Below are 11,834 nucleotides of genomic sequence, written 5' to 3'. Positions count from 1 at the left end.
CAAACATAATACAAATTGTTCTCATTTTTAAGGGATGTATAAGAAGTGATGAAGATATCAAATAAAAACAAATAATTCGGAGACAATAACACTTGATAAGTAAGGCCTAAGTATATTTTCAACAGTATAATTTCAAAACGGATCAAATTCTATACATAGTACATGCAATATGATATCCTTGTAGTTCATGTGCTGGCCATAGGGGGCAACAATGCGCCTTATTTCACCAACAGCTACAAGCAAGCAAGCGACGAGGAAAAAAAAGAAAAGGAAGCGACAAATGGCTTGTCAACAGTGGCGACCTGACCGCGGGCGATTACTCAAAAGCTACGGAATTGGACTCCTTTTGTACACGGAGCTTTTTTTGCAGTGTGTCAATGGTATGTTCTTTTTGTGTTTGTTGTGTAAAGTGTACCTGTAAATGCCGTCGCGCGGTTATCTTGTGCTAGCGGCTCAGGCTAACACTCAAAATGGCTAGTTAGCGCAGGGGAGAGACACTTGTCCATAACATTTGACATATTAAGGTGACGTTTATTTCCATTGAAGCGAATTACATCCTTTCACATTCCAAAGAGATTTACGCTAACCGCCATGAATGATGCTTGTGTTTGCCCGTCAAGGATACTTGAGCTCCCCGCACGTCGGCCAGGAGCCTCCGTACACCAGAGATGCCCAGCACGGCCCGGTCATCACCAGCCCGGTTGTGCCTGCTGCAGCCTCGGGTAAAGTTTTCACTCATTCACCCACTACACTGTTTTCATTGACGCGATGTACTCAGTATGATGGATGGATGAATGGATTGATTTGCGAGCGATAATTTGGGACACAAGCATCAGCGAACTCAAATCACTTCACAATAATCAGCATGATCACATTTCTCACAAATGGCCAAATACGCGTTTTCTTGTTTTTGTTGCCACATTTTGCTGGAGAACAAAAACTAAAGAGATGTTTACTTTATTCTGCATTTTCAGTGAGACAAAACACAAAAGTTTTTGATCGAGTCCAAAAATGAGGCGGCGGCATCTCTACCTCCATATTTTATATGCAGGACCAAATATTCCTTTTTACATTCCTGTCTTTGATTGCAGTTTCTCCTGCCGATAATGAGGAGAGCTACGCCTCCAAATGTCCCAGTGGGGGTCCGTGCAATCGCTTGCCAGCTGATTGCATACAATGCAATTACCAACACAATTGCACTTATGGGAAACCAGCCTCCTTCTCTTGTAAAGCCAAAAAGGGCGTTCACTGTGTTGTGAGTCTTTTTTTTTTCTCCTCTTCACCCCCCCCTGTACTTTGAGTCATGCTTCTTGTGTCTCACCACTGATGTTATTTTTGCGTTCCATTCAGGGAGAGTCGGGCCAGCAGCAAAGCAACTTCTCTCTTTCCATCACTTGTCAGTTCTGCTGGCAACTGGACCCCACACAGTATCGCTGCTCCAACTCCACCAGCTGCATGACCGTGGCTTGCCCCCGGCAGCGCTACAACGCCACCTGTGACGTCATGGAACATGTCCACTGTTTAGGTAAAGCCTTCTTGCAACACTGGGCGGCTGTTTTTCTAGCTGATAAGTTTTGTGTTGCATTCATGTTTTCATACAGAAGACTTTATTTGGTGCTTAAAAATGCCTGACAATGAAATAGAAAAAGCTATTAGAATATGAATTTTTTATTATTTTTATGAATCATTTAAAATAAAAATACATCCGGATATATGGTAGAGTTTAAATATGATTTTTTAAAGAAAAACAAATCATGTCATAACTTTTAGAAAGTCATGTATTAAAACATTTTAAAACAAGGGTTTTATAAAAATCCCATTTTCCTTAAAGTTCTTCTCCTTCTGGTTTAGGTCTTTGCCATGTTTGATGAACTCAGACTTGTTTATTTACAGGTAAGAGGCGCTTTCAGAAGCGTTTGTATTGCAACTGGACTGGAGGATACAAGTGGTCCACGGCCTTGGCACTCAGGTAAAACCAAAATGTTTCTCTCAATTATTTGAAGTTGTGTAGCCATTAGACAGCCTCACTCTACCGTCTCACTCTGTTTCCCATATTTATATGATTATATTTCTGGCTGAAGGAACCAATTGTTTTATTTTCTTTTTAATCATCCGATTAGCTGTTTTACTCTTTTATTGTAATCGTAATAAAAAGGTGAATACTGCATATGTAAACCAAAAAAAAAGACAAAGCATCAAGCCACTTATGTGTTTATTTTTGTTTGTGTTTACTGTGGCGTAGCATCACGCTGGGTGGTTTTGGGGCCGATCGATTTTACCTGGGCCAGTGGCGAGAGGGTCTGGGCAAGCTGTTCAGCTTCGGAGGACTGGGCATTTGGACTTTGATAGACGTGCTTCTCATCGCCGTGGGTTACGTGGGACCGGCGGATGGTTCTCTCTACATCTAAAAAAAAAACTGTTCGGATGTTAGAGGCCCGGCTCGCGTTCCAAGGACCGCTCTCCCGACACCACGTTTTCAGCACCGCCCCGGCATTCCCATCTGCTAACACGCAGGAAGTGTTTTTACTGCCTCACACCCGAGTACGAAGACGCACGCACATGCGCCGGTTCCATCCTAATCAGTCTCCGCTGGTGCGAGCGTGCAGATGGAGGATTCTACCACCACCAGGAATCGGCAATTACATCCTGGCGGGAACTCGTTACTTGAAGGCAGCCGCCAAGATGGTCCTATGTCCAAACTTCATTGGCGAGTGTTCTTCCACCCAGCACAAGGTGGAACGGATACAGTTGACGCCAACATGCTGAGGAATACAATGAGTGTTGTTATAAAAGGAGCATTTTGACAAAATAGGGTTGCTTTCACACTGGTGATTAAAATTGGCATTTTACCAAGGTTTTGCAAAATCGAGGTAGGAAGTCGACCTAACAGTTTTCTGGCTTCGGTGGCAGAGCTGTCACAGAGGTTTAGGCCACAACTGTTAAGAAAATTGACCTGGCACACTTCCATTTTTAGAGGTTAAGTTAGATCCAAGTCATCTATTGCTAAGACTAACAAGAGCGGACCTTCACCAAGGCTGAATGAAAATGAATTGAGAGTGTAAGGTCAACCCAACGAGTTCCTAATTTTTTGGCCATCACATCTGCGGAAGGTTATACTGCTACGCCCGAACCAGGGTGTGAAGAGTTTAAATGCCTGCCACCGTCCTGGATGACGCATAGCTGTGTATTTGTGCATAGTGATGGGAAAATGAAGCTTCAACTTTGCTTCATGAACCAGTTTTATTTGTTCACTCCTCCAGGGGGCACTGTTTCTTAAAGGTAGATTTATGAAATGGCAAGTCAGTGTGCTTTTCGTCCTACATTGGACAGAGTGCCATCTAGAGGGCTAAATGAATACAACTGCTTCATGAATCACCTTGAAGCTTCATTTTCCCACCACACTTACTGTGTTGCACATAAGCAGCTGATAGGATCATAGGATTTGATAGGAAGTGACATCATAAGCAAGCAAATTCAGAACTCCAGCTCACTGCAGGATTTTTTTTCTTGCCAATGTGTGCAATAAATGTTCATGTGGATTTAATTATTGTTGAAAACACTGTAAATGACATATTTTTGAGTTGTGTAAATAAAACTTGTGAAATCTGTTTTTTCTTAAATGAATATTGAATGAATATTGTGAGGACGTGCACAGGCTCAGGGTCAAAGCCACAACTCTTATTTTATGTACACCACGCGACATACTTTTAATGTTGGTCGTTACGCAATTGATCATTGTCATTGAAGGGGTTGAACTTCGTAGGAATTATTTGTGTTTATAGCAGAGGTCATTGTAATTTGTGACTCACGTCTGGCAGGTACAACACAAAACAACCCCACGTCTTCCAAAAACCTCTTGTCATTGGAAAACATGTTGCATAACAGCAGCAAGGAGGGAGGAGGGTGTAAAAAAAAAAAAAAAGCGACCCTCCCATTGGCAGTTGCGCTCAGGCCACAGTAAATTCACTCCACCCTAATTCGTCTTCATCGTTATGCTGGCCTTAGGCCAAAGACACCACCCCCCCCTCAAGTTTTGGCCTGAGCTGAACTGAGGAACTTGGTAATGCTCGCCTTTATTTCTCATGACGGAAGAAATATTTGCCCTGTGGTTATTTGCATGCATGCTGTTGTATTGTGAGCTGTGTAATACAAATGATTACATGTTAAAATAGTCGACCTCCAACTGTTTAGCAAAATAAGGGGATTTGGAGGACTGTTTTTTTCTTCAACATTCTCGTCACATTGTTTAACATCAATAGTTTAAAATGTTTAGAACTGCATTAAATTGAGGAAAATTTATATATATTAGTATATACTATATATATATATATATATATATATATATATATATATAAATAAAACAAACGGCGAGGACTTAGTATATATATATATATATATATATATATATATATATATATATATATATATATACTAAGTATTAAAATTCACAATTATAGCTTTTCTAGCTAGCTAAAAACAATTACAACTACTATTGTCAAACAAAATAAAAATTAAGATTTTAAAATCTTATAAGAAAGTGTAAGACATTTTATTTCACTTTTTGGAAATGTACTTGAAGACCAATCCCTGTTTACACAATGTTTTGCAAAAAAAAAACAACCATAATAGATAAAAAAAAAAAAAACAAGCCCAACTTTTCAGTATCAGAAACATGCGTCTTGAAAAATAACATAAATTGGAGCGGTTGAATGAGCTGAATTTTAGTGAGAAAAATGGCAAATTATTTATAATAGTCCATGGGACAATGATGAAGGGGGCGTAACGTTCTGCTATTACCCCTCATAATCATAATAATCCCATTTAATCATACCCTGGCAATTACTTTCAGCATCCCTTAATGATGGTGTAATCATGTGCTAATGTCTGACTAAAAAAAAAAAAACATGTTTTTTCATTTTAGGCAACAAAATGGAAATGAATTCATTCCTATTTTACAAAAGATCCTCACTCGCTGTCAAACTATTGTTTTCATTCCAAAAACATTTGTGATTGACTTTCACCGACCGCAGTCTTAACTCCCCCCACGCTCATTTTTTTTGTCAAACGGTGCCCCGCTGTGTGTGGTCTCATGGTTGCTATGGTGCATCCAGAGCCCACCTGAAGTTGTGGAAATTACAGTCTATAAAAAGCCGCGAGCGCCGTCTTTAGATTTTTTTTTTTGCTCTCATTTAGTCTCGCATGGATGCTAATTGAAGGGGAACGTGGGCTTTTCATATTGTAATGGCGTATCAACATAAATGTTTTGAATAAATCTATTGTCACATGGCCTTTCCATGTGACAAAAATTATTTCTTGACGGTAATGTCTTTAAAGCCACACCTTGTGAGGACAAACATACCTTCTGGTGCAGCGCAATGGTTTCTCATTCCAATCCAGAACTCTTGTATAACGAGTCGGCATTCCACCTATAATCATTTCCACAGTCGAATCATTGTGACAGCAAAAATGGCAAATGCGGTTTCAGTGCTTTTATTTGCACAACAGGATTTGCACTGTACAAACAACCCCAGTTCAGGTGTTGAGGGACAAACACAGGAGCATCTCTTTTTTTTTTTTAACCTGACCTGAGCATCCCTCGCTCTCACTCCTTTGCTGAGGAGAAACAAAGCTTTGTTTTTTTTTTTTAAAAAACAAAAAAAAAACAAATGAATAAATAAAAGCAGCAACTTGCTGAACAAATATACTTCCATTGCCAAAAGCGGATCTGAAATTAAATTAAAAAAGTGGAAATTAAAAGAAATGTACTGTCCAGCCTCAATGATAGAGCGTATGAGCTTGGTTTTAGGAGAAGTAAACAAACAAACAAACAAAAACAATGTTCTATGCGGCTCCACTAATCTAATCACAACATTCTGATGCAAATTGCGTTTGTGGAATATCAATTAAACAGCAAAATGCGCCCGTTTGTATCCATCGCAGGGCGGCCATTTTGCCACTTACTGTCCATTGAAAAGGACATCAACGAATGAACAGGGTTTAGTTGACGACCAATCACAGCTCAACATGCAAACATCACAAGTAAGCTCAGAAAACAAGTGAGCCCTGCTTGGTCATTACTTGAGTAACTGTGATGTCATTTTCAGTTGACAGCAAGTGGCAAAATGGCCGCCCCCTGAGCTGGATAAAACAGGTGGACTTTGCTGCTAAATACATATTCCCCAAACGCAGTATTTATCAAAATTATTTTTGTTCGACTAGTGCGGACTCAAAGAACATATTGTAAACATTTTGGAGTCGACTTTCCGTTCAAACAGTATGTAAAAATGCAGTGGATAGACCAAAACAGAAAAAAGGCATAACGTGATCTCCACGTACATGTCGATACATCTTCCATCGTTTGAGGTTTGGACACATTAAGACTTGTATTTAAAAAGAAAACAGGGGCCAAAACACAAAACCCAAGGAGCTCCTCTGACTCCTTTTTAGGTAAACATAGTGGAAGTTCTCTTGAAGCAATGACAACTTAATTAAATCCACTCAAATTCCCATTAGCGAAGAAATAATGTCGCCAAGTCAACATAAGATTTTGTATAAAAATAGAACGAGACATTCAACAAAAATAAATCTACAGTGTCAAATAAGAGGCGAGGGGAGGGGGGGGGGAGGTGCTCAGGTTTGGCACGAGCTGGATGCTTTTCACATGTTAAGTCTGGGTGGCGGCACTCTTGGCTCTCTCGGCCAGCGGCCCGCAGTGGAACCCTCGGGTTCCGTCGGGGCCCCGCGGGAGCCTCGTGACGCCCGGCGGCAGCCCGTCCGCATTCTGGATCTTGCGGGCCAACATGGGGCTCCCCACCGGGCTGCTCTCCTGCGAGGCCACCTGCTTGCGCCTCTGCACCCACGGGCTGCCCGACGGCGTCAAGCTGCTGTCGGACGAGTAGTCGGCCCAGCGGCGCCCCGGTTCGGGGCTTAGCCGCCCCTGGGTGACCAAGGGGGATTTGTGGGAGTGGGCGGATTTGCGCTGGATGCAGGGACTGGCGCGGGGGCTGGACCACGGACTGTTGCGGGGTGACAGGTGATTGTTCTGGAAGGCAACACCTGCGGCCGTGGGGCTGAGCTTGTTGCAGGATTGCGACTTACGGGCCGGCCGCGGCGACGTGGGCGTGCTCTCCGTGTCCGAGGAGCTGCAGGCCGAGTCGTCCGCGTGGTACTGCAGCTCTCGGACTCGGCTGTTGAGCGAGCGGCTTTTCCGCATCCCCGTGGGGGGCGCTTCTTCGCCGGGCCGTTCCTTCTGGACTTTCTTCTTGGGGGGCTTGGTGCCGATCAGGACCACCTTCAAGCCCGACGAGCCGCTCCCGCCGTCCTCTCCGCCCACGGCCTCGTTGGCTTTGACGGCCGCCTCCACCTCCTCGAACTCCACGATGGCGCACTCCTCGCTGCCCAGCTGGGCGTAGCGACCGCTCAGCCTCTTCAGGTCGGCCGGCAGGTCCTTGCCCGGCTTGAGGACGCGGACCGAGGCGATGGCGCCGTACGTCCCGAAGGCTTTGAGCAGCAGCTTCATCAGCTGCTCCTGCTGAGCGCCGCAGCTCTCTCCGGCCCCGTTCTCCGTGAGCTGGGCCAGCTCGGGCCAGCGCTGCAGCTCGCTCAGAAGCAGCATGCGGCTGGGAAGCGACTCGCTGGCAAAGACCGGCACGGCCGACTTGCGCCGCACCTTCCGGCCTTCGTCGTTGAGCTCCAGGAGGTTGGATTGCCTCAGTGCGAAAGCCGTTGTTCTCCAATCGCGAGTTAAGTGTTTGACCTACAAAAACGACACGGGGTTATTCTTGAGAAATTCCCACAACTCCCAAGACCATGTCTACGGATTTATGGATTTCTTTCTCAGCCATTATTACCTTTTTGAAGGAGGTCAGCAACTTGACGCTGACAAAGCCTAGCTTATTCCGCCGCACATGCTTTAGCAAGAAGGCGTCGTGCTCCAGGTTTTCATCCGACAGGTAGTACTCGATCTGGGTCACCAGTTTTTGGATGAGTTCCGGGTCGGGGGGCTGCCAGCTCTCCTCCTCCAGCTCCCCGCCGCTGGTCCCGGCACCGCTGTATTGAGATGATGCAATTCTGTTTTATTATTTGAATTGAACAAACGGAAAGAACAGATTGTGTTGTAGTGTGTCGTGTGGAACATTCTGGATCATTCCATGTCCAGTATGCGTGGGAAGACGGCTCTCCCACTCAGAGAATCTCCTTTCGCTATATTTTGCATTCAAAACAATCAACTTACTAGTCGCTGACAGAATTGCATTATTGCGCAACACCCAATGTGAATCACAGGTCTTAGTGCCAGGACCTCTCCATGTGAATACAGTTCATTGCCAGCCTCGCCCCCTCCCTCGACGTAAATTTAAACGCAGTCTGGTACAAACAAGCAGATGAGAAGTGAATGAATTTTTTTGTCAAGATGACTCATCGCCTTCCTCCGCATCCCCCCCCCCCCCCTCCCCCCACACTCTTGCTTCATCTCTCGCTCGCTCGGCTTTCGAGCAAGCTGACCGCACAGCTGGCACGAGCCTTCGAATGAGAGTCGTGCGAGCCTTTTCGACGAGAAGACGTGACTCGGATAATACTCTGGAATCTCCAACATCCAACCGTTTGCATTCCAGAATCTCCCACGGGAAATAATAGGAAAAGGAAACAGTTATGTGAACCCTCACACTGTTCACAAACTCACCGATTGGATTTTGGGGGAATCTACCAGCAGCAGAAAAACACTTCTGCTGCTGTTTTTTTTTTTTTTTAATGAAATACTTTAAGTTGCCACAAGATGGCAGCAAAGCACATATTTTCAATTAGACAGAAAACTGGCCTTTCTAAATAAATTCATATAGCCACATTTTAATAGTCCCAACTTAGTCTTGACCACATGTTTACATTTTCTTTCCTCTCTCGAACAACTTCAGAATCTTAAGATGGCAAAAGTGTCGTTGTCGCTTGAAAACTGCTATTTTTACAGGTTGCTGAGGAAAAGCGAAATATCATATTTGAAACTATGAGTAGGTGCAAGTATGTTGCAATTACTTGGCGGGTTTTCACTATTCGCAGCGGGGCTTCTTCACCGCCCCTCCCCTCCCGTGAATAAATAATAAATGGAGATTCTCTATTGCAGGATATAAAGCAGTAAGCAGCCAGATGGCAGCTACCAATCATCTCGTCTCCTGGCACCCGCTATAAAAATGGCAACGTGACAAGAGAAGGAGGTGGCGCACAAAGCGCTTTGTGTGCGACAAAGCCATCAGGGCGTGGCCAAGCTTGCCTCAGTGCTCAGACTGCCCAGGTAGGAACTTCTCAAGAGGCCGGCTAAAAATAGCAGGTGGTGACGTGACGTGAATGGGGGTGGGGGGGGATTAAGGGGAAGGTATCAGCCTTTATGTCCCTCCAGTGTCCGGTAGTTTGGTGACAATGAGACTTGCAGTCTCGACTCTGGGCTCTGCCACACTCTTCAGTAGTAGACTTAAAAAAATAATAATAATAAGGCAAGAAACTTTCATATTAAAGTTGGACAATTGAAGAAAATGTTTTTTTTTTTTTATTTTGAAAATGTTTTCATGAATGAAATAGAACTCATTGGCCCAAACTTTAAGTAAAAACAACTACCTTGTTGCTATAATTGTCAATTTATACTTTCAAGTTGTTCCAACTAAAATGACTATTTTAGCGATCAATTTTTTTTAATTTTTTTTTACAGTGATAGAAATGATAAATGCTTTCTGTCCTCCCAACTGGTTGAGGAAGATGGCCACTTACACAGTCTTACGAAAACCATGCGGTCAAAGTGCTCACTTCCATTGGATCAAACATAAAAAATGCTTATCGTCAATTTTGCCACCAAGCAACCACGTTTGTCGCAATAACTTTGACTTCTGCTTCTACAGTTGTCATCACATTTGCGGGCGCTTTGCTCAAATGACCTTAAAAGAGCTTTTAAGAATAAATGAAATTCATTTATGTGAATATGTCATCATGTTAATCATTTAACAAGGTAGAAAAACACTTTACATTTTTTTTTAAAAGATCATTTTTACAATACGGCGAGGACGTGACAATGTTTCCCATGACTGGTCGACTTATTTTTAGAGCATCTCCACGGGCTGCTCATGTGGTTCTTTCTACCTGGTACTCTCTGGTGACACCTGCCTCATATAAATATGTACAAGTGACTCAAAATGCAGCTTAATTGCAGTAACCACAGTTCCAGAAGTGGAACAAACAACACCACAAAAAAAAAAGCATTTTTGAGCCATTTGGTACTTGCTCTATTATGTTAGCATCAGATGGAAACGCACAAAAAAAAAAATGAGGTGAAGGCATGAGTCCATCAAAAACAAGCTGATGTCACTCGCTTATATTGTTTGCATGCTTGAAATACAAAAATGCAGAAAAACAAGTTGGTTGAAAAAGTGCCCCGATGTACTTGAGTATAAAAAACTAAATTGGTGCTTTAATTCCCACTATTGATAAATGCCGGATTGTGAAATAACATTAAAACGCCCAAACTGTGGTTTTAGGTTCATTTGACCTCGCCTCAACTTTGAAGGGGCTTCCATGGTGTTAAGTGCGCGTGTATTGTGACCAACCTTGACTTGTCGTGTCTTCCGAATTCATCCTCGCTGCAGCTACCGCCGATAAAGTCGACATGACCGGGCGAGAATTCCTCCGGTTCCTCGTCTTCGGCCGCTTGGATAGCGACCGTGATGGTGACCGTCCCCATCTCCTGCGAAAGCTGATGGTCCACGGTGATGACCTCTTCAGACGAATCAGGGGAACACGGGCTGGTGCTCGGACTGGAGATCCCCGCTGCCGCGCTCATGTTCTCCCCAAAGTGGTTGAAGACGTCTCCGGAAGCCGAGCTCGTATCAAAGAGGCGGGCAGGACGCGACGTTGATCGACGGCTACTCTCACGGAGGAGAACCCACGGAGCTCCCAAGAAGCGCTCCACGGCTTGCCACACGAGCACGAACCAGATCGGAACGGCCTGCGGAGCCGGCGAGACGCAACCTGGAGCGAGAGAGGCCGACGGGCTGCAAGGGGAGGAGGAGGAGGAGGCAGCAGCACCGCCACCGCCGTGTACCGCCGCGGCAACTGCAGCTACTTCCTCATATGTAAGAGGCTTTGTGGTTCGGATGCGAGCTCTGGGATTGGGCCGTGGCGGCGTCTGTTCGCACTCACTGGCCCACAAGCAGAGGCTGCTGACACACAGCCAGGAGGGGGGCAGCAGGAAGGAGAGGCAACGCATGAAGGCGTTCACTAAAGCGTGCATCTTTGATTTATTCCCCCCCGCACAGTCGTGCATAGAAATGTTTGTTTTTTTATGATCAGATCAATTCCACCTTTCAAAAAGGCGTCTTTTTAAAATGGGAGGGGAACAAAAATGGGACGTGTTGCAATCTAATTGGGGGAAAGTGCCGTGACGATGCACCAGGTAGAATTGAAGACTGCTAATTGAATAATTGGCTTGCAGCGTGTTATGCCACGCAACCAGGTGACCCCTTAGGAAAAGGAACGGGATGATTAACGGGAGCACTTTCAAAATAGAAGATCGAGGGGAAAGTCCATCTGGAAATAGATAATAATGAGCACGTGATTAAAAAAAATATATATTTAAGGCTGAAAGTTCAAACTGTTAATTTCTGCTTTTAGCTCTAGAAATATGTATTTGCCTCAAACCAAACCATCAAAATTCCCAAGATGTTTTGAAGAACTTCTGCCAAAGAGGAAATAGTTTGTGTATTTGGAGGTTTCCACTTTTTTTTTTCTTCAATTGACTCATGTGTGGGTCAAGGGAAAGCCCATTAAAAATTGAAGGGTGTGACATTGTGGAAAAACTA

General features: G+C 44.2%; 2 protein-coding genes across 2 annotated transcripts; one reads left to right on the top strand and one right to left on the bottom strand.

Moving 5' to 3' along the window:
• The first annotated feature begins 217 nt into the window (after positions 1–217).
• Positions 218–3,608, top strand: tm2d3 (TM2 domain containing 3). The gene is made up of 6 exons (XM_085908583.1): positions 218–380; positions 621–722; positions 1,092–1,255; positions 1,351–1,525; positions 1,894–1,969; positions 2,243–3,608. Exons 1-6 carry the CDS (start codon positions 281–283, stop codon positions 2,406–2,408), a joined length of 783 nt encoding a protein of 260 aa, XP_085764709.1. The 5' UTR covers positions 218–280; the 3' UTR covers positions 2,409–3,608.
• Positions 3,609–5,474: 1,866 nt separating this feature from the next.
• On the bottom strand, positions 5,475–11,441 carry larp6a (La ribonucleoprotein 6, translational regulator a). The gene is made up of 3 exons (XM_085908192.1): positions 10,584–11,441; positions 7,851–8,049; positions 5,475–7,756 (listed from the first exon to the last, which is right to left on the bottom strand). The coding sequence occupies exons 1-3, from the start codon at positions 11,297–11,299 to the stop codon at positions 6,665–6,667; spliced, it is 2,007 nt and encodes a 668-aa protein (XP_085764318.1). The 5' UTR covers positions 11,300–11,441; the 3' UTR covers positions 5,475–6,664.
• Between the last annotated feature and the right edge of the window lie 393 nt (positions 11,442–11,834).

Source organism: Syngnathus leptorhynchus, chromosome 3 (assembly GCF_054491065.1).
Source record: "Syngnathus leptorhynchus isolate UIUO chromosome 3, UIUO_Slep, whole genome shotgun sequence".
NCBI lineage: Eukaryota > Metazoa > Chordata > Actinopteri > Syngnathiformes > Syngnathidae > Syngnathus > Syngnathus leptorhynchus.
The sequence above is the reverse complement of the archived record's forward strand: the minus strand, read 5'-3'. Positions and strand labels throughout refer to the sequence as shown.

Bases quoted from the DNA above. Each gene is read 5' to 3' on its own strand.
- tm2d3 (XM_085908583.1), top strand. From the start codon at position 281: ATGGCTTGTCAACAGTGGCGACCTGACCGCGGGCGATTACTCAAAAGC. The intron at 381-620 runs GTATGTTCTTTT...TTGCCCGTCAAG, and splicing joins TTTTTTGCAGTGTGTCAATG to GATACTTGAGCTCCCCGCAC. The intron at 1,970-2,242 runs GTAAAACCAAAA...ACTGTGGCGTAG, and splicing joins TCCACGGCCTTGGCACTCAG to CATCACGCTGGGTGGTTTTG.
- larp6a (XM_085908192.1), bottom strand. From the start codon at position 11,299: ATGCACGACTGTGCGGGGGGGAATAAATCAAAGATGCACGCTTTAGTG. The intron at 8,050-10,583 runs GTTGGTCACAAT...ATCTCAATACAG, and splicing joins GGAAGACACGACAAGTCAAG to CGGTGCCGGGACCAGCGGCG. The intron at 7,757-7,850 runs GTAATAATGGCT...TCGTTTTTGTAG, and splicing joins TGCTGACCTCCTTCAAAAAG to GTCAAACACTTAACTCGCGA.